Source organism: Nyctibius grandis, chromosome Z (genome assembly GCF_013368605.1).
Source record: "Nyctibius grandis isolate bNycGra1 chromosome Z, bNycGra1.pri, whole genome shotgun sequence".
NCBI classification, from domain to species: domain Eukaryota; kingdom Metazoa; phylum Chordata; class Aves; order Nyctibiiformes; family Nyctibiidae; genus Nyctibius; species Nyctibius grandis.
In genome coordinates, this window is record NC_090695.1 from 42,892,600 (window position 1) to 42,915,446 (window position 22,847).

Sequence of the window (22,847 nt, forward strand, 5' to 3'; positions counted from 1 at the left end):
ATGAGCAAGCAGATAAAATATTCAAGAGAGGCAACTAGCCATAGCACTCACAGCAATGCTAATAGAAGTTACGTGCTTTGTTTCACTACGGAGCTCTGAAAACATTACCCCTAGTGACAAATACTCTATTGTCATAGAAACTCATGTGCTCGCATATCTTTCTTTTCCTAAGTGTTCTCAGGGAGTTTTTTCCATTTGATACTAAGTAACCATCATGACTGTAATCTGTTTACTGTGATGACTATTATTATTGTTATTATTGCTTTAGGTAATTCTAGGAATTCTACTTCCTCCTTCAATCCTCAGCTTGGAGTTCAAGAACAAAGATGATATGCCTTACATGTCCCAAGCCAACGAGATCCATCTTCAAGAGAAGGAGCCAGAGGAACCAGAGAAGCAGGTGAAAGAAAAAGAGGAGGAGGACATGGAACTCACCGTAAGTGCCAACAATAAATCACCAACAATAAATCTTAGTGCTGTCCATTTGTTATTCCCACCTCTGTGAGCGTTGCAGGATTTCTGATGGCTAAATTTAGCAGATTATAGGATACCACTCTTAACACTCCCCTCTCCTTTGTGGGACTCAAACCAGACAAGCTGACATCATTGTGTCTTGATGTTGCAAAAGTGCATGGTGATGCTGAAGCATCATGTTGTGATGTAATATCCTCATATTTTGATTAATCTGATGTTGCATTGTCTGAAATAAATTCATGAGATTTCAGAATTGAAAGCATTCGGCCATGATAGATGAGTGGGCCCCTCTGGTAGAAAAGAAGCTTGCTAAGTCTTCCTTTGGGTGGAAATGCCCAAAGATTCATAGAAGCTAGAGATTTTTTTTTTCTTCTTAACTTCATTAGAGGGCAAGTAAGTATACAAACAGGCAAGAAAAATGATGAAAACGTTTTTCAAAATTCTTTATGAATTTATGGCCATTGCCTCTCACACATACACACATGCAGTTTTTAATCCACTGAAGACATTAGCAAGCAGCTAGACAGCTCAGCCCTTACTAAGAGCTTCTGCAGCACAGCAAAATTGTGTAAGGAAGGACTTGTCTGTATTAGTAACATAGCCTTAGAGGAATAATTTGCACCACAAAGAAAATCAAATAGCTAAAGCTCTGAAAACTATGCAAGTCAGCTACTTCCAGTCTCTTGTTCTCAGACTTCTTTGACACTTTTTAATTTGGGCAATTATCATTTGAGCTATCAGACCTGCCTTAGCTTAGTCTGATTCGATTTGGTTTGGATTTGATTGTGGTGTCTTTGAAAGGCTTAAAACTCAACCCCAGTTGGTCAAGGTCAGGATAGAGGCATAGAAGTAAAAGGGATTTTCCTGGTTAATTTAAAAAAAGAAAAAAAAAAAACCCAGACTGTTTCCCACAGGCAAACAGCAGGAGCTGCCCACAGGACCCCGTGTGCAGGCAGGCAGAAGGACCTGCCTACAGGACCCAATATGCAGGCAAGCCGAAGGAGCAGTCCACAAGACCCACCTACAGGACCCGTTTCCAGGCAAGAACCTGGCCGTTGGGAAGGACCAGAATCCAGAATAACAGCAATGGGCCATTTTCCGCTCATTAGCTATTAATTGCAGTTTACTATCCCTGGCTTCTGATCCACTTATGAAGTGCCTATTCAAATCAAATAAGCACTTTGCAAGCTGCCTTTTTCTTGGCAATGGGGAGAAATTTGGGAGGAAGTCATTTCCATCTCTCTGCAGTTATCCCAGCTCCTGGTTTCTTGTCTACAATACTGTGTTTCCTTTTTACCTTCTGACTCCTGCTACAGGGAAGTGATCTGCTCTTCCAGACGAGTCTTAGACGTTCCTTCTATTCTCCCTTCCATGTGCTGACAGTCCTTTTGCTCTTTCCTGTCATTGACTCTGCCCTTAAGTCCTTCAAATTTGATGCATCATTCTAGTGAAGTTTCAGACACTTACAGCTTTCTCTATAAAATAAGAACTGTTTCTGTGGAGTCCAGCAAGTTTAGAAATAATATCTTTGGTACACTACTGCTGACTTAAGATTTCTGCCTATAATCTATACTGTGCTTTAGGACTTCTAACACAGCTTCTTCACTCAGTTGCCCGTCAGTGGTGAGGAGAGATGATTTGCTAGAAAAGAGACCTTTGCATATATTTCTGTGGTTAGATGCCATAGCCAGTTATATTTGGTCACCTTCAGGCACCTTGTCCGGGAGGTGACATGTTTTAAATATAAGAAAATATTTTAGGTTGAAGTTTTGCATTGTTCCAGCCTTAGTCCCATGGTCTGACATAAGTTAGGTCAGGTCTCTTCTCCACTGATGACAGGATGCCTGCAAGACTGTTTGAGAAATGCCTTTGTGAAGTTTCCCGCATTGGCCACACTTATATTAAGGATATTTTATTCATAGTTCATTAAGATTAATAATCGATTGTGATGTGATATCACAAATATTTAATCAGTTGCTGAACTCTGGCTCAATAGATCAGTCACTCACCCTAACCATAGCTTGCAACTGTTGTATTTGAAATGACCTGCATATTTTTCTCCACATTTTTTCCTTTCAGGACAAACAAATAATTTGTTTGTTTGGTTTTTTTTTGTGATTGCTACAGTTTTCTTTAATTCATTTACTTAATTGGCACATGATTGTTTAAAAATATTTTCATAATTCTTCCATGGTTTGGATTTCTGGGCTTTGTTCAGCTTAGAGTTAAACAAACAAAACTGATGAACTAAAAATCATTTTGGTCACCTCAAAAGTCCATTTCTGGCAAATAATGTATCATCCAAACAATCTGCTCAACTCTGTTTCTAATCATTCCCAATGAATACTTCTGAAGTCTCTGTATTCCTATACTATTATGCCCGTATGCATTTTTATAAAAGTACTCCTAAGATAAAGAGATCACATCTAGTCAAGGTCTGTTCATTGATATCTTATGAAGTCTTGTGTGTCCTGCACTGCTAAGCCCAGGTGACTAATGATAGGCCGAAACAGTCAGTTTCTTCCTCTGGACTGCACGTGGATGAGGTACAGGGCCACAGTGATTTTTGTGCTATTGTACACCTCATTTGCACAGAATAATGTGATCACACAGAATACAGCAACAGTGAAGTAAGACTCTGCATGGGTGCATCTGAATGTAAGTATGTATTTGTTTTATGCCCCTCTCAAAGGATCTAGTGAGTAGCTGAACATTTGGATATATTATAAAGACATAGTGTTTATTCACTGTAAAGTACTTGTTACTCACACCTGCTTTTAACTTTATAACAGATATACGAGAGTGCTGGGCACACATTTCTTTAACACCTAGATGCTAGGTAACAGACTTTCCTTATAGCAGCTACTCACAAAAACACACTTGAATATTGCTCTCCTCACCAGTCCCTCAGCACCAAGGAATTTACCACAACTTATGCATGGAGCTGCCAGTCATTAATCCTGAATATTAGACATAGAGGAGTAGAAGGGCACTAAAGTCTGAAGGCCAGGGACATTTTGTATTTGTACAATGTCCTGACCAGAGCATTAATTAGTTGCTGATTTTTAGGTCAGTCAGAAACCCCAGCAGTTTACCCTCCTTCCAAAATAACACTGATTCCGGAAGTCATAACTAGAGGCATCCTTATCCCTGTTCAGTGTCTTATTGTTTGGGTATGAGTTTCCCAGTAAATGGTCTTATTTCAGAACACTGAATAACTCATCTAAGTCCTTTAGAGGATGTTTCAGTTGTTGTTTTGCTCATTTTGTTCTAATTTTCCACATAAAATAGGAAGTTTGGTCTTCCATGGGCATCACTAAGAGCCTGAGTTAGGACTTTTCAGCAGCAGCAAAGCTAGTTGTGTTGGCCTCTAGGCTCACATTATCTCAATTATAGTATGTATGCTTAGCCTTTCCTCCATATTATATCACTAAAAATGCAGTTCTTAAGATAGGAAAAGCTGAAGACTAGTGTCCTTGTGCCCCTGGCCCATGTCACCCACCCCACTGGGGGACGGTGCTTGCAACATCTCACATGCCATCAGCAAGGCACCCCTTGAGCTCATCTGGAAAACAGCAGTGGGAGACACTGCTGGCAGTCACAAGGCAGAAGTGCTGGCCCTCTCCCTAAGGAGGGATTTCCCTCCGTTTCTCCGAGGGTTTTGGAAACCCTCCATACTGCTACCACACAAATGCCCTGGCACTCTCCATGTCCTTCGCCATGCTCAGCAGCCAGGCTGACTGAGCTCCTGATACTTTAGCCCTGATCCTCCATATTCACCTTAAAGAACCACTGAGCACATGCAAAATCCAATTTTACACACCTGTAACTTAAAGGCATTAAACTTTTTTTCCTGCCGGTATTTCAAGGCAGAGAACAGTAACCCTAGAACAGCTACCATGGAGGCAGCATTTCCATGCATAGTGTAGGATACAATGGGGTGTGTAGGGAGAGGTATAGTATATCCATGCAGCTATGTACTGTGTCCACACTGTTTCTGGGTGAATACAGGGTAAGTCTATATGTAGCATGTAGATTTCACTAAAGTAAAAATTTGAAGAGCCTATGATCATTCTAGCAGGACTGACGTTCCTGTTATTTAATTATAAAGCAGATAAATATATTACAGGATCATTAACATGTATTAATGCAAAAGTGCACAACCCAAAACTGTCCTGGTTCCCTATCAGTGAATGGTCCTCAATTACATAAAACAAAATCTGGCCTAAAAAAAAGTGTCCTATTTAGAAAAATTTCCATGTAAAAACTATGCACACATCAGTCTTCTCAGGCTAAAATGATGCAGTTGTACTGTACTTTACAATGTAGTTGAGCTGCTGTTGGGCTTACCCTGCGTGACTCATGGTGAATCATGGACAAAATTGTGTACTAGAAAAAGAGATGCCACCCACACAGAGCAGTGTCTTGAGTTATTCCCACCCTATTACTTCCCCTTCCAAGTGAAAACAATGTTTTTCACATTCAGCATTGCAGCTATTCTGTTAACACAGTCACTTCGCTTATTTCTGTATGTTTCTAATGGGGAGGCTTTTCAATTTGTTAATACTGTAATGTAATTTACAGCCAGGGACATCAGGTCAAATCTAATCCCCAGCCATCTCAGAGCAATTCCCCATCTGGAGGATGGAGGAGGGGAGAGGATAGTATTATACAATACAATTAATTAATAAAATAATTATAACAAGATAAAATTACAGCATCATTATCAACAAGAAAGCAATAGCAAACAGGAAATCAGCATCCATGAGCTAAAGCATAAATCCAATTACTGAAAAAGCATTATCCTAAAACATTCACAACTCACTGATTCCAGTGAGAGCTAAGGGTGTTTCAGAATTAGTACTTTTGTGAAATTGTGAAGGACTTAAACTCTGTAAAATAACCCCTTTCACTAAAGCACGGCACGGCTCATTTGTTAAAGCTGCCAGCATTCTTTTTCGGTCTGCTGCAAAATTCTTGAGCACCAGAGGACACCAGAGACAAAGCCTTGCGAAAAGCTACAGAAAACTCTGTATCACCACATGGCAGCTTTCCCTAAAACAGTGTCAGGAGGTAGAGAGAAGCAACTAAATTAGTGCCTTCTTGGGCTACAATTTTCCCAAAGCATTCATATCAAATTCCACTTTTTTTTCCCAAAGAAACAATCCCTGATATAGATCAGGAAATCACTTCGGTTTTTTAGACTTCAGTAACGATACCTGAGGTTCTGTGAAGGCTGTGTAATCTTTGCTACTATAGTGATATTTGGTAAGTCTCATATTCTTGCAGACTATCTGCTTATCTAATAAGAACCCTTCTCCTCTGCTTAACAGCTGCTTCATCTTTTTCCTTTTTTATGAAACTCTTGATGGACTTTTAAGGGGTTTTATGTGCTCTGTGAGAATCAACAGGAGGTATATAAATTTTTTAATCTGCATTGTTTTATCTACATTTATGGCAATGAACTTAGAAATCTGCAGGCATAAAAAGGTAAAGGAAATAGGTAACTTCATCAAAGCAGGCTACAGTTTTAAGAGGATCTCAACAGGTTAGTTTCAGTGCAGTATATATGTATCCTGAGTCTTTGTTCTATTTTATTAAAAATGTGCAGGGCAACATCTGTGCATAGTCAAATTCAAGAATATAAGGGAACACGCAGAAAGTAATAATACCAGAGGAAAAACTAACTGCATAAATGAAATTAAAGAGAAATATTAGGCAGGAGCCATCTAGGAGCATACACTGTCCTAATGATGTTACAAATATCTACACTGAGGGAAAGAAAAAAAATATGTGGCCATCAGTTTATCGTTACAAATTACTACTTTACAGGACCAAAGACCTATATGAAAAGCTCCACACAAGGCCTAGAAAAAGGAAGAAAAGGAAAGATTGTGATTCTCACTTTTAAATGTGCAAGAAGTGCATCTTCTGTTCCTGCAGGGCACTAGAACCAGATCAAATAGCTCACCTGAAGCTGATAAGTTAAGTATGTATTGAACATCCTGTTGAATCAGAAAGCACAGAGGTAGATAAAAGAAGGACCTCTTTATTGAAAGACAATACATCTGGTATCTAATTGTTCTCTTTAGGGACTTAGTTTTCCACATTTTTAAGTTGCAGATGAGAACAATGTTATCTTCAGGGATGGTGAAAGTTTGTTTCAGTTAACATAAAGGTACGAAAGTGCTTTGATCTACTTCTAGAAAAACACTATAGGAGCATTTAAATAAAAGCATCATCCCTGCATACTTAGACAGGACAGTTGTATCTCTATTCTTGCAATTGCTTTCATGTGTAGGAGTCTTAACAATCTGTAGGTGCTGCCACAAACTAAATAGTAAGAACTTGCTCAGGGCACAGTGACCTAAAATCCACTCTTAGTCTGCTATTCACAAAACAATTGTTTCAGAAAGAACATTTAATAGATCATGCTGTACTCTAAATACAAAGGAATACCTTATTTTAAGCATTAACTTCAGTGAGTATATAGTTTAGTCACTCCTTCCACCTCTCTGCAGCTGACCATGAAGTTCAGAGTAAACAAAATATTACCATCTTTTGCCTGTTAGGTTTGCACTTACAGCTGAGGACTTCTTAAGTATGTGTTTCTGGAGTTCAGCGTAGCTCTTCAGTGATTCTGAATTGCAATGGTAACAGTGAGATCAAGCCTAACAGAGGCAATGCATGAGCAGTCTGGAACTTCATTATGGAAGAAGCTACAATCATGTAGAAGGATCTTTCAGTTCAAGGCCTTAATGCTGCAGTGAACTCTACTGGTCAGTCCTCTACATCCATGTGAAGTTCACTGTGGGATCATCGCCTGTGACAGATCCGGTGATCAACATAAAAAGAGTCACTGGCTTCATTGCTTCCAGGCCAGCAACTGTCAAATCATATTTTCCCTTGTTGTTCTCTCTCAGTTTCAGCCTTATGAACTTTGTTTAAAACCAAAACTTACCTGTTTTCGTGTGCATCTGTTTATTGTATAGAAGTAGACCACAAAAAGCTGTTGTCAGGTAAAAATTTTGCTGTCCATAGAGCAAAAAGGAGAAATGTTCTCCACATCTCATTTTTTGTTCACCAGTCAAGGATTTCACACCAGTGCTGACAGTTGCTGCCAAGCATCATTGCCTTTTCAGTTTACAAAGTATTAAATAGCAGCTTCCCTGGAAAAAAAAAAAAAAGATAATCTAAGAACAAAGCATTTTACATCTAGCTATGGTCACCTGATTTTGTCTAAATATCAAGAAATCAGAGAACTTTTGAATAGTTTCCTTTTGACATTTCAAAAAACAGCTTAATTTCGCTTTCACTAAGAAAGAAACACAAAAATGTCCTTTCTTGTAGGCCATGCTGGGACGAGGGAGTGGAGAGTCCTCAAGAAAGAAGGAGGAAGAGGAAGTTCAGAGCAGGCACAGACTGATCCCTGTTGGAAGAAAGATTTATGAGTTCTACAATGCTCCCATCGTTAAATTTTGGTTTTACACAGTAAGAAATCTTTCCTGTAATATTACTACTGTTTGGACACATACTGAAATTGGATTAAGGTCATCTGTGTGTTTCATTGAAAGTCTGCATCTGCATGCATTGGAGGGTTTACCCATAAATAGTTTAATAAAAATCTTTTGTGGAGGTCAGCTAGTACTTGCAAACCTGTCTAAGACTTTTAAAGACTACAATTTCATTCAGGTAGTTAATGGTTAAAATTTGAATGACTCTGTATGTTTTTCTTCAAGTACAACAATAAGTGGCAGTTTGCTGCAGTTAGAGCTGCCAAGGAATTCCCTATACGAGAATTCCCAATAGGAGACCTCCCAATAGTAAGCCCAATGGGAGGCTGGGCTGAATCAGGGTATTGAATTGTATAATAATTGATAAAAAAAAGAAGCAGATAGAGCACATTTTTCTTGGAACATTTTTTCTTTGTTCTGTTTTGACTAGTCTGCAGAGTGTCTCTCAGAGAAAGTGTTTGTGTAAGTACCCACAAGATAACAAAGACATGAGTAGCAGCTAATATACATTTTTCAGGGACAGATTATGTCAAATCAATATAATCTCCCTGTGTGATAAAGAAACAGACTTTGCAGATGGAGCAGAAAAAAACCTATGTCATATATTTTGACTAAAGTAAGACAGGTCAACAACTTTACAGGGTATTCTCACAGAGAAATTAATAACTGCTATATTAAAGTTACTCTGTGGATACAAAGCTTTTTGGCAATTAATCCTCAAGAGTAGATAATTATTCACTATCAAGCTGGAAGCGGGGATTGAAAAGGATTCCATTAGGGTTTCTCTTACATCAGGTGCTATCTGATATTTTCATTTAAAACTTGGGTGATGGAGTAGAGATTAGTTATTAAATTTGCAAATTGCACTAGAATGTAGAATGATTAGATCAAAAAATAAAATGAACACAGAAAGTAATCCTTTCAATCTCCTTGGCTGGAATATTCTATCCCAGTTCAGCTTCTGCATCATGTGACAAGTATGGACTAGTTTGAAGGACACAAAAAAGAACAAGAAAAATATTTCAAGAGGTCTGTAAAACATGACTTAAAATGAAAGATTTAAAGAAGTGAGGTTGTCTTCTCTGGAAAAAAAGAGAAGTCTTCAGAAGGAATGTAATAGTCTTCAAATATGTGTAAGTAGCTGCAGAGAGGAAGAAAATGGAATAATCTCCAAATCCTTGCTGAACAGGACAAGAAGTAATGGTTTAAATTGCAGCAAGACAATTTAAAGACAAGTCCTAGGTAAGATGTTAGGAAACAGTTTCTCACTGCTCTGAGAAGTACTGTCATAAACTATGTAAGGAGATGGTAGATTTTCCATTATTAGTGATTTCTATGTCTGTCTTATCAAAACATATGTCCGCTATGGTACACTGTAATTAATACTGCCTCAGCACCATGCAATTGGCCAGATGATTTCAGGTGGTCCTTCCCAGTTATATTTTCCATCACTCTGCTGAACACACAGCAAATCACAAAGAATGCATCCTTCTGTAGATGAGTTCTTATAAGAAAAACTGCCTTGCAGAGATCCCAGCAATATGTCTCCAGACAGCAGGAACAACTCACATCAACAGAGACTAAACTGTAGCGGACAGCTTAGGCTAGCAAATAGCTCCAGTTTGGCAACTTGGAGTAACTACTTACTGAACTGTGTGGCCCTTGAACATTAATCAAGCCATTGAGTCTAGCAACTGCTCATCAGCAGCCTAGTCTCATTACCAATTGCAATATGTATTGAAGATAACCAGAAAAGTCTTTACACTAGAAACAGAAAGAAGCATCCTGGCTCTCCCTGATAGTTCAATTCTGAAACGGGAGAAAAAGATAAATACTGCATTTCCATTTAGATCTGTTCCTATAGTTTTATATCCTGAGGCAGCTCTCAATCAAGGTCACTTATTAAAGCTGGATCTTGGCTACACTGAATTAGAAGAGCAAATTAAGGTGGATTCTGGCTGCAGTGCTTGATCAGTTGGATATATTGAGAAACTCCTGGAGACTAAAAGCAAAACAACTTTCATAAGAGGGTTAAAATTGCACAGGTTATCACACTTTTTACAAGCACACAGGCAGAAATACTAATCATAGATTTCAAAAGAAATCCTCCAAATTTTACATTCCACAGTCCAAAATGCAAGAAAAGTGACTATACTTTTGGCTATTGTATGCCATTTAAAATAATTTGATTATTCTGTATCTACCTATCTGCTGTTACACTATAGCTGTATCCACCTTCAATTCTTAAAATGCACAGGAGTAGGTTAAAGGTGGGGATGTTTGAGTAAGTAACATTTTGGCTCAACAGATGAGCCAAAATAAACAGCTTTTTCTCAACCAAAAAAACTTTAGCCTTTCTATCTGGACATGCAGTAGTTTCAAAAGTCATCTGTTCTGTTCTGTTTTGTGGCTGTTGCATTGGAAACCATGACCAAAAGGTTTCATCTTGCAGATTGCTTGAAGAGAAGAGGATGGCCTTTTAACTACTATGTTTAGCCTGAGTTGCTAGCAGGATGTAAGAGGCCACATTTCTACCTCTTCTGAGGAGGAATAGCTGCAGGGGGAATTGAACCCCAAGTAAGAGTCTTTTGGGACCACTTCATTTTATGATCATTTAATTATTGCAATCAGTGAAAAAAGGGGAGGGTAGTCTCCCTCTTGAAGCACTCTCCTGCTGGAACAATTTCCAGATTTGTCCCTTACCATCATGAGTATTCGAGTATTTTCTATAGAATGGTACAGCATCCAGAGGAGGGCAGGGAGCAAACCACCCTAGAAACTTCTTAGCGGGCATTCCTCTCCTTAGTTTCTTCAGGTACTACCCTCAAGGGTGAAAATGGCAGCCCCTAGCTCTTTGTCGAGCCATGTAAAAGCAAGAAAAAGGGTTCAGCTCCTTGTGTAGTAGCATTTTCAAAGAACCTTGAGTACCAGCATGAGCAGCTGGTGGGATCAGTACATCCTCCTGGAAGGCAGGAGCAAGTTATAGGTCTGGGGAGAGAGAAGTCCTTCACTTACTATCTGAAGGGCTTGTTTCTTGGGTTAAGGTGGTGCAGTTTCAGCATCATTCTTAAATCAAGATGCTTTTTTCTTTTCTTTTCTTTTTCTTTTTTTGCCAAGCAAAAATTTTCATCAATTTTCAGTAAATTTGGATTAACAAAAAAACCCAAATCCAAAACCAAAAAATCCCAACAGCTCAAAGGAAAACCAAGAAGAAACAAAAGCCCTTAGTTATGCTGAGAGTCTTGTGTTTTCTGTCACCTTTGTAACCTTGATGTCCCTATTCTTTTGCCACGCTAACTGCAAACGCTCACCAAAGGCTTCTGAGTCGGATAAAATTAATAAGATTTGCTGGTAATTAATAATCAATAAGATCTAAGAGGAGGGGTGTTAGGTGACAGTATCACCTGGCTTTTGCACTATAGTAGAAGGTGTATTTCAACTAGAGAGGTGTGTGTCCAGTTCTGCCTGCTCAGACAGAGTTTCTGCTGAATCAGCTGACACTCTAGATGCTAACCTAAGTCAATATTGCTCTCCATTTGCTTTAGGAGTGTTAAGGGAAGACCTAGACCTGAGTGTTGCAATCCATCATCACACACAAACTGAAAGACGAATGAGATCATTTCCTCCTATGTTTTATGTAGACAAGAAGCCATGGTTCAACTGGCTGTCTTCTCTGTACCGATAGTGATGGCCAATGTAAAGAATTCTTTTAAGTGTCCTTCAAACCAGCAAGTGGGAGAAAAGACAGAATCCTGTGGCTTTTACACAGCAGAAGTTATGTTCTCTAACAAATACAACAGGACTATAAATCCTGTTCTGTGAGGTGCTGAACACTGAAATAATCCTACCCAAAAGTCTCATGCCCCTCTGTTGTTGTTTCATCTTAAGTCTGACACCAAGTACACAATAGTTGTGAGTAACATGCAGCTGAGAGAGAAAAACTGTATTGAAATACAGATGTATGGAATAAGCTTTCTGCCACAATGACTAAAATGTTCATACACAGAACTGAATCATCTTTTCTCAGATTTAAATTTGGCTTAAGATGCATTTTCTTGTAGGGCTGCTGTTTGAAAGGCAAAGTAGACAGGCAGTTGGATTCTGGCCACCACAGACCCCAGCCACAGCCATTTACCCTTGCTACAGCCCATGCTCCAGTGTGATACTTGCGTTTCTCTGAGTTTTATGAATTTGATGATGCAATTTGCCTGCTTGTCTTTTTTTGACTGACCCTTTCATTGCATTCAGCATGTAGAAAGAAAGGAAAAGGAAACTAAAAACATAATCCACGCCTTCCACTGTATCAAAAATTAGGCCGGAAGGTAGATACACTTTCTTCGCCTTGGTTTTCAACACCAATGATGGGCACTGGGAGCCCCAGAGCCCTGTGCCTGAGATCCATGACTGTGAGAATGATACTGTACCAGTCAACCCCGAACTTGTGCAGGATTTGCTGCTCCAGCTGGATCTCTACAAGTCAATGGGGCCCAACGGGATTCATCCAAGGGTACTTAAAGAGCTGGCTGACATCATAGCAAGACCTCTTTCAATGATTTTTCAACGCTCTTGGGAATCTGGAGAGGTTCCAGTTGACTGGAAGTTGGAAAACGTCCCAGTCTTCAAGAAGGGCAACAGGGATGACACCAGTAACTACAGGCCTGTTAGTCTCACCTCGGTACCTGGTAAATTATGGAGAAAATTATTCTGGGAGTTACTGAAACACACCTCAAAGACAATGCAGTCATTGGTCCCAGCCAGCACGGGTTCGTGAGGGGAAAGTCCTGTTTGACAAACTTAATTTCTTTCTATGACAAGGTTACCCACCTAGTTGACCAAGGGAAGCCAGTCGATGTAATCTTTTTTGGATTTCAGTAAAGCTTTCGATACTGTCTCTCACAGTATCCTCCTGGGCAAAATGTCCAGCATACAGCTGGATAAACACATAATGCAGTGGGTGAACAATTGGCTGATGGGCAGGGCTCAAAGAGTTGTAGTAAATGGGGTTACATCGGGCTGGCAACCGGTCACTAGTGACGATCCTCAGGGATCCATCTTGGGGCCAGTACTCTTCAATATCTTCATTAATGCTTTGGATGCAGGACTTGAAGGACTACAATCCAAGTTCATGGATGACACAAAATTGGGAGGAGCTGTTGACACTCCCGAGGGCAGAGAGGCCCTGCAGAGAGACCTAGATAAATTAGAAAGGTGGGCGATCACCAACCGCATGAAGTTTAACAAGGGAAAGTGCCGGATTTTGCACCTGGGACATGGCAACCCTAGATGTACATACAGACTGGGGAATGAGAGGATGGAGAGCAGCCCTGCAGAAAGGCATCTGGGGATTCTGGTCAACAGCAAGTTGAACATGAGCCAACAGTGTGCCCTGGCAGCCAAGAGGGCCAACCGCGTCCTGGGGTGCATCAAGCATAATATTGCTAGCCGGTCAAGGGAGGTGATTGTCCCGCTCTACTCTGCACTGGTGCAGCCTCACCTTGAGTACTGCGTGCAGTTTTGGGCACCACAGTATAAAAAGGATATGAAGATACTAGAGAGTGTCCAGAAGAGAGCCACAAAGATGGTGAAGGGTTTAGAGCAGAAGCTGTATGAGGAGCAGCTGAAGTCACTAGGTCTGTTCAGCCTGGAGAAGACTGAGGGGAGACCTCATTGTGGTCTACAACTTCCTCACAAGGGGAAGTGGAGGAGTAGGCGTTGACCTCTTCAGCCTGGCAACCAGTGACAGAACTCGAGGGAATGGCAGTAAGATATGCCAGGGGAGATTTAGGTTGGATATTAGGAAAATGTTCTTCACCCAGAGGGTGGTGGAGCACTGGAACAGGCTCCCCAGGGAAGCAGTCATGGCGCCAAGCCTGACAGCATTCAAGAAGCCTTTGGACAATGCCCTCAGACACATGGTGTGACTTCTGGGGTTGTCCTGTGCTGGGACAGGAGTAGGACTTGATAATCCTTGTGGGTCCTTTCCAGCTCAGGACATTCTATGATTCTACATATTAGAGAAGGAAAAGCAAAACAGTTATACGGAAAAACTTGCAAAAAATATAAGGCAAATGAATGCATGGCTATGCCTGGCTACTTACAGCAGCAATGTGAGTAGGAGTAGCAGTGTTTTGGGGAGGAATCATGATGTAGGTTAGGTCAGTACTACAGTGGGTAGAAAGACCTCTGTCAACACCTAGAACCTTCTGGGCTCTAGGCAAGCATTGTGCAAAAAGGATTTGGAATGCCAGATTCAGCTTAGGCCAGGTGAACAGGGAGAAAAAACACAGAGGAGTATTATTAGAGGAGTAAAGGGTCTTATAAGCAGACGAGGGAGAAATCTTCACATAGGTAACTTATTTTGGTAGTTGGCATAGTGGTATCAGAGTTCCCGTCACTGTGGGATGATCCAGGGGGATTGCATTAATACAATTTTGTTGGGGGGGCAGAGGTAGTTGGAGGAGAGGGTGTTTGTACATGTATTTTGCAGATTCCACACTGTATGTGATTTAATGTGAGCTTTTTCAGACAACCCAGAACACTGTCTGATTGTTCTTTTGTCTGACTCTGGGTACGGTGGAATTAGGAATATCAAATCATACCCAAGAAACTGGCTCAGTCATATAAATATAGTGACTATTGATATTCATTTTGTTTCCTTACAGCTGGCTTATATAGGCTACTTGATGCTGTTCAATTATATAGTGTTAGTGAAGATGGATCGCTGGCCATCTACACAGGAATGGATTGTCATCTCATACATTTTCACTCTGGGAATAGAGAAGATGAGAGAGGTAAAATCACCCCAACCAAGAAAGACAGAATAAAAATAAATAAGCATGGTTTTTTTCATTTTAATATCTGTTTTTATTTTTTTTCTCAGGACAATTTTTGATGAACAGGCTTATCATAAAATTACTTTTTTTTTTGCAGAAAAGCAGGTGAATTGTTAAAAACACAGCACTAAAAATCTATCTTCCTCCATTTTAAAATCCAGAATCTCTCTCTTTCTTTCTCTTACTCCCATGGAATTTCTCTGTTCAGATTTCTGTGGGATGCACATTTAATAGCATTCACAAATATGGGGCGGTCTTCTGACATATCTTAAAGCTCAGCTATATTCCTTGAAATGTGGCCCAGAAACTGAAGTATGTTTCAGGGAGAAGAAAAGGATATATACTATAACAGAATGGACACAGAGACATGGTGATAGCATGACAACCAAAAAGCCCATATTCGAATCCCCACCCCAAATACAGTTCATTTAAAATTTACAGCTGTTCTGTCTGTTGAAGTATCTCATGCAAAGGCTTTAAATCAAACCAGCCATAACTGGGGGAAAATTTAGATCCACATTGAATATTGCAGTACATTTCTAATAGGATTTCCCCCTTTCAATCTTGAAAATTTTTGCTAATTATGTCAAGCAATAGCATGCATCTCCCTAAAGATGCTAAAGCAGACACGTAGAGCAGAGACAGAGCATTTAAGGTGGTGCTTAGTCTATAGGCAAAGTGAAGTTGTTCTGCCATCACCTGCGCCTCATGTTCTCCCCACTTGCAGCTACTGCTGTGCCCTTTTCACTTGGCCAAATGTGGATTTATTCCACAATGACACCAGAGGCCGAATTCAGCCCTGATGCGAGTGGGTGCGAGTCCCATTGACCTCAGCTGAAATGGCACATTTGTACCCCTGGGCTGAATTTGTTACCATCTACATTTGTATTTTCTGCAGCAAATGCTTTTGAGGACTAGACTAAAAACGGTCTTGCAACAGCCACTTAGACTTCAAATACAGATTTCAAACACTGTACAGTAAACTCTACATTATAAATTAAAAGAATGGAGGATAAGACACTACTTGTGTGGCCTGTAATGGGTGTACTTCACTAACCAAAAGAAAAAAGGAAAACAGTGGCAGCAGCCACACGAGGACTCTGCAACAGTGACTGAGACAAAGCATCGCTAGCTCAGTAGGAGGGAGGCTGCTGGCAGGAATCATGTGTGCCGTTTTTGTCGAATCATTCACCCCAAATTGTCCTTTCCACAAAAGTTATCAAGAACGTTTGTCAGAATGGATTTCTAAGCAGATGTTGGAGATTGTTCATAGAAGATATACATAAAATTCATTCTCAAAATGAATTATAAGAAAATTATAAGAATGGCATTCATCTTTTTAAGGAACTGTATGAATCTGCTCAAATGTTCTCAGGCTAAATATAGAAAATTAAACAGCTTGTTAACTCACTAAAAGCTAGGAATTATTCATGGAAATCACTTGAGGAATAGTTTCAGCACTAATTCGGGAAATTAATCAAGTTTCCCAAATGATCTTGCAAATCAAATGACGATAAATTCATAAGGTAAGATTAATGATTTTTGTGAATTATATTCTCAGCTGTGGAACTTAATTTCCAAAAACAGGTCCAAGTAGTAGCTAGTATCTCTCTGGGTTAAATGCTAAATCCAGATCTTTATGGTTATTAATTATTTTTTGACAGTTTGCTACACATTTTAGAATAATTTTCTTTAAATCTGCAGCTTCTTTAAATGTGAATTTTCTGATGAAATATCTTTCTGTATTTCTCCCTCTATTCGAAGACTCTAAGTAGGGTCGATAAATTTGAAAACCAGGAAGATACACATATATTTCTTCTGATTTCATGGGGATTTTAGAAAGAGTGAGGTTTTTGTCGTTTTTCTTTTAAGTATTATCTTGCACATAGATCCAGGCTAAGAATGGTTGAAATGGAATATTTCTCAAAAAAATCATAGAGTACATGAGATATTTATATGATACGAGTCTATCAATCAGCTTTGCTTTTGTCCTGTGTGGCATATATGTGTTTACTATAGATTTCTTCAAGCTTAAATTAAGACAGCTCAGCTCCTTTCCTCTCTATGTCCTCTGTCCTTCAGATACTGATGTCAGAGCCTGGGAAACTGTTACAGAAAGTAAAAGTTTGGCTCCAGGAGTACTGGAACGTTACTGATCTCATAGCTATCCTCCTGTTCTCCGTTGGGATGGTGCTCCGTCTGCAAGATCTGCCACTCCGGAGCGATGGCCGAGTGATATACTGTGTTAACATCATTTACTGGTATATACGGTTATTAGACATCTTCGGAGTAAACAAGTATTTGGGACCATATGTTATGATGATTGGGAAAATGGTAAGAGAAGTTGGTGTACTCCTTCTGTGTTTTACCAGGATGTTCTTGACTCAATGTCTTTGGCTGATGACATCTCTGCAGATTTATCTGTATTTTTTTTACACATTAGCATTTTCATGTAAGCTAGAAATCAGTGCCTTATGTAATTAAAACCTCAGCACAGACCCCCAGAATTGAGGATTAGACTCTCCCTGTTCTGTTAGATGATGTATTGCTTTACTTCAACAGCAAAGCCATCCATCTTACACCTCTGTGCCTTATTTGCAGAAAATAAAAAGGATGCTAATTCTCAAGTAGTTTTAAAGGAGGGTGGTTTGCTAAGGTAAAAAAAAAGTGTTTGGTACCTTGAGACTCTCAAAGAAAGTGTATTGTAATAGGCATGGTATGTTCAAAACTATAATGGTTATGATTAAGACTGTGACCTTCTATAGTTTGCTCCATATCCATATGTTCTTCCATCTTTCACATTCAGGGGTGTCCTTATGAGATAAGAAATCCATTTGCATAACTGCAGCCTCTGTCCTCTGGCCACATCACATGTACACAACATGGCAGAAGTATGAATAGTTTATGTAATAGCAAATGCACACAGGAGGAACCAAGAGATATTTGCTGCCAGATGTGTAACTTTTGACTTTTTGGCTTTTTCTTTTTACCTTTCAGTAGAAATGTTGCATTAAAGCAGCATTTTGCTTGTATGACTTAAAGAAAATGGCTGAGTTCACAGATGCACATGCACATGTCCCAGATATGAGTACCTGCGCGTGTAGCTAATATACATGCTCATGTTTTATATGCAGTTATCCAGCCTTTGTTGTGTAAATCATGGCTGTTTCATGCACTCTGGGGTTTAAGATTTATTTTTTAAGAAATAGAATGAAAAACCCCTGAAGCTGGCATTCAGTAAAAAAAGTGAACTGAATATTCTTTTCTAAATACAAATATTACTGCTGTCTGATTGCTATTTGGAAAATAATCAGCAAGTCCAAATAGGCTGGCTGTTGTGTTTGCCTTACCATGGTCCTTAAAGAAGACCTAGCCACCCGCCTTCCTCACCATCATAGGAAAAGTGGACATATATGAATGCATGGACTACAATTCCTCCGTGATATTACATTAGTCACAACAAGCTCAGTGATTCTAAGCAGGTATAAAACTGAAATGCAAAATATGTGTCCAGTTAGGCTTCCTACCCAACAGGTGACAGAAGAACCATTGTCTTATCCCTTCAATTTACCAGGTTTCAACTCCAAACCCACAGAGGTGGGTTTGACAAAGAAAGAACAGCTCAGTGGAAAAAAAAAAAAAAAGAGGCAGAGGGAAAACACGAAAGAAAGTGGTTGTTGAATCATTATGTCCTGCACACAGGATTTTGAAGTGTGCTACCTTCTTTCAAGGAAGCCAATAGGATGTTGATGGGAGGGATTTTGCAGAGCTCCACAGTACAGAGGTGAAAACACTCAACAGTTCTTGCCGGAGGTTACTGCAAAAGGACAGCAGGACAAGAGAGAGGACCAAAGACCAAAGAGGAAACACTGCATTATCATCAGTTTCTTTTCTGCCCCACCTGGACTATGTCCCTCCATCAGGGTTCTGGTAGTCACTGGGGCTTACACAATACACAGTGTATAAAACTCCTAAAAAAAACCCCTACCCTCCTGCTCTGTTGCATTTTTCACAGGTGCCTTGCACAAAAAGTTTCAGAGCTGTGGTGCTAGTGAAGGCTGTCTGAAAACCAGTTCAATAATAAACAGATTGGCCATGAATAGCAAACTTGTAGTAGTCAGTGTTATGGATGGCTGATAGGAGCCCAGCTTCACCAATAGTACAAACAGTGGTTTATTTTTCTCCTGGGGTCAACACAGAAAGGAAGCAGTTGAAATCAGCAAAATAATGTAGTTTCCATTCTTTTGTCATCTTCACATGTGTACAACAAATCAAGCCTCATTCCACTTTCTGTGGAAAACAAATGCAGGAAAATCACTAGCCTCTGTAGGCTCAGCACCCAGTCAGAGGGTGTTGAATTTAGCTACCAGAGTACTCTGAAGGTGTGGACAACTGTTAAAGGAGGGAAGTTCTTTTATTTTGTGCCTTCCTGTTATTTGTTTTTCATACCTCATCCAACTTTCCATGCAGTCAGCAACTCTGACATCCACTTTACCCACACATACAATGCCCAACCGGTTTGAGTTACACAAATTTTCCTCTCGCATTTATTTTCTGGCCAACTTATTCCCTTGTGTAATGGCCAGCCCATTTATATCATGCACAGACTTCCCTGGGAGTTGCACCTGCTTGCTCCAGTCTGCAATGGGCTCCCTTGTGTATTTTTGTTCAAATCACATGTCCACTTACCTCCTTAGGTCCTGTCTTTTTAATTTCATGGTCTTGCAAGTACCATTCAGTACTATGGAGAACATCAAGCTAGTTATACATATTTCTACACAGTAAGTCCATCACATCTATTGAGTTCCTCAACAGACCATATTTAACACCTGAGCTTTCATCCTGAGCTTCTATTGTAAGTAAGTTTTAGACTCAGGAGGAAAAAAAATTACTGTTTTCCATGTTTCCAATGTTAAGGAACTTTCTCTTCCCCTGCCTCTACATAGTATCCAACAAAATAGCTGTAATAGGTTTTACCTCTGGGCACTGTGAACAAATATGCAAGTGAAATTAAGCAAGGGGCAGGAATGGGCTTAAGCGGTTTAAAAGCATCAGGCTAAAGCAAAGTTGAAAATAGGAGGAGGAAGCTGAATGGCCAAGTTTATTATTATCTACTAATTTCAGTAACAGAATATGCTTATTATAATGTGCTTTTCTGATCTCTGCCCAGTGATAGATTTCTTCCCCTTTTGTTTGGGAATGAAATGAAATCACTGTGGCATGTCAAGAGAGTCAGAGGTATATCAGTTCTCTTACTGTGTGGGAATGTCTACATTTTCTTAGCTTCTCTGCAAATAAAAAAGGGGAAATGGAATCAGCTTGTTCATAAAACTGCACCAACAGTTTCTTGTTTTATCACTTTTTTAAATAGGTGGCTAATGAGTTCTTCAGAATGATTGAAATGGCCATTGCCTTGTTAAAATAGCAATTGTAATTTGACCCTGCAGACCAAAGGGCCTGGTACAATGCCCATTACAGTCAGTGGACACTCACCCATCTATTTCGCTGGATTTCAGACAAGCTACTGAGGTTTTAGAAAGATACCCAGTTGAAGGAGGGAAAAGCTAATATGCAGCTTGAATAGAGAATAGCACTGAAAATTTTATTTCTTGCAACATGAGGTCACACCTGTGTGATTCCTGATCAAGAACACTGGAAGCATTTAAGAAAGTGTCTTAAATTGCCACCAAATACTCATTATGTTTATTTGTTTGCATGAGATTTTGAAATAGGTATTATATTACATCATATCATGTTCTATATTTCTACCTGAAACAAAGTTTCATCAGAGAAGAAAGGAGGAAGCAGGTTTCATCTCCAAATTCCTTCCCTAAAAGCAGTAAGGACTAAATGTAATTATGCAGCTTTCCCATTTCAGGATGCTCTCTGAGGTACAAGGATCTGGAATTCCTCTTCAATCAGGTTTTCTTGAGAGATTAATGCTCTGAATAAGATAGTAATGTTGCTGATTTACTTGTCTGGTTTTTAATTCTTTAAGGCTTTTATTTTTCTCTGTCATGTCCCCAGTTTTTTTTTTCTTTCTTTCCTGTATTTTTTATGGACCTGAAGAATTTTGTTTTCCCCTGCTTTTTTTCACTTGTCCCCAGTTCCTTCTTTCCAGTTCCTTGAGTCTGCCCTACCAGAGCCCTGCCCTACACACGTCTTTCTCTTACAGCCTCTCTCTCAGTAAATATGAGAATATCCTTTTCTGTTTTCTCCTCTCTATCCCTCTCTTTTCTCTGTTACATACTTTGCTAGTGTTACTTTGACCTCAGGTCTCTATCCTTTTGCTTTAAAACTGAAGAACGCCTGCAACAGTGCCAGATCCATCTGCTGCAAATGAGTCCCTTCTTCCTCCAGCTCTTGTCATGACCAGCCCTGCCCTTGAGCTGCAGCAGGTCCCTCATGGAGCGATAAGGCCACTGGTTGAGGTGCAGGTTGGTTGCACGCCTGCCTCGCAGGGAAGGCAGAATGCATCTGGGCCAGAAAAGACTGAAGAGACTGCAGAGACTGAAGGGATTAAAATTCATAAGGTTTAGAGGAGTTTTGGGTCAAATTTTGGCTAGAGACAAAAATTACATCCAAAGCTGTGAAAAACAGCTCTATTGTAACAAGCCTTATAACTAAAGACCTATAAGTAAACCTGTAACTAAAGGTTTTAAAGGGATGTTACCAGGGACCTTACAGGACTCCCATTTTTTTCACATTCATTTTGGGTTATAAAGCATCTCTGCTGTACCGGCTTGATGCCCATTGCTCGGCTCTTGGGAGGGTCTTTTCTATCACAGCTCCTCTTCTAATCTTCAGCCTCTATTCAGCATCTCCTAGGATTGCTGTCCCACTTTTTCCAGGAATATTTTGAATGCGTAGGCACTGTTTGCAAGCACTAAAGTTGTGCAGATGCTAATGAGGCCTTCAACAATGGAGAACAGGCTTGAGTGTCTGTGTTACCTGCATTTATTTTTTTTTAAATATGGCCTTCGTCAGACTCCCCCACCAAGCTGATTTCTAGTCCAGACAGTATCACAGCTTTCCTTTCTCACTAGTTACCACCATGGTGTCCCTTATGTTCCAGTAACAGGCTGTTCTGCCATCTATTACTCCTTATGTTAGATGCAGCTTCCTTCCTTTGCTCCAACACAATGACTCCCAATGAATAAAATAATCCATGTCAGCCCTTTTGTTTTGGTACAGTTATCACTAGGTGCCCATAAACAATACATCATCTTGTAACTCTTGTCCAGACCAGGCTGCTGATTCCAGTGAATACTGGAATTCACTGGAATCTTCTTCAAGCAGCTGGTGTGACAGATGGTATCTTGTATTTTCAAGCCTATTCATAACACTAAATTGTTCTTAAAAGCAACAGTGGGTAAAACTAGGGACACAACTATACCACTTCTTTGAAAATTAAATTTGTTATGTGTAAAACGGAGAATGGCTTTTCAAAATTTGTTTTTGAAAATTCTGTTTCTAAGATTTACAAACTTTTTTTGCAGCAAATAATAATAGGAATATGGACAAATAAGTTCCTCTAATTCTTGTCCCTTCTCTCTTTCTCTCTCTTTTCCCATCATTACATTCAGATGATAGACATGATGTACTTTGTCATCATCATGTTGGTGGTTCTGATGAGCTTTGGTGTTGCAAGACAGGCTATTCTCTTCCCCAATGAGGAGCCTTCGTGGAAGCTGGCGAAAAACATTTTTTACATGCCTTATTGGATGATCTATGGGGAAGTGTTTGCAGACCAGATAGACCGTAAGCAAGTTTATGATTCTCATACTCCAAAGTCAGGTATCCAACTTTCACCAGATGATGTCCTATTAGATCATGTATATGTACTCAATAAATGGCTCAAGATAGAGGAACTCCTTCATCACAGAGAATGGTCACAGAAATATTTTTTCAGCTGATATTGGGGTGTCAGTTTCAGAACATGCTTCTGGCATCACTTTGCAATTATTTAACCAGAAATCTATAATGCTAAGTCACCTTGAATATAAAGAATGTTTTAAACGGTTCC

The 22,847-nt window shown here is 39.7% G+C and overlaps 1 protein-coding gene across 1 annotated transcript in view; it reads left to right on the forward strand.

Moving 5' to 3' along the window:
- Positions 1 to 22,847, forward strand: part of TRPM3 (transient receptor potential cation channel subfamily M member 3) — a 490,459-nt gene that overhangs the window by 441,458 nt on the left and 26,154 nt on the right. The window contains exons 18-23 of the mRNA XM_068423967.1: positions 269 to 436; positions 1,389 to 1,514; positions 7,825 to 7,965; positions 14,651 to 14,779; positions 16,904 to 17,155; positions 22,408 to 22,582. Coding sequence (XP_068280068.1) covers positions 269 to 436; positions 1,389 to 1,514; positions 7,825 to 7,965; positions 14,651 to 14,779; positions 16,904 to 17,155; positions 22,408 to 22,582 — 991 coding nt within the window. The remainder of the gene's footprint in view (positions 1 to 268; positions 437 to 1,388; positions 1,515 to 7,824; positions 7,966 to 14,650; positions 14,780 to 16,903; positions 17,156 to 22,407; positions 22,583 to 22,847) is intronic.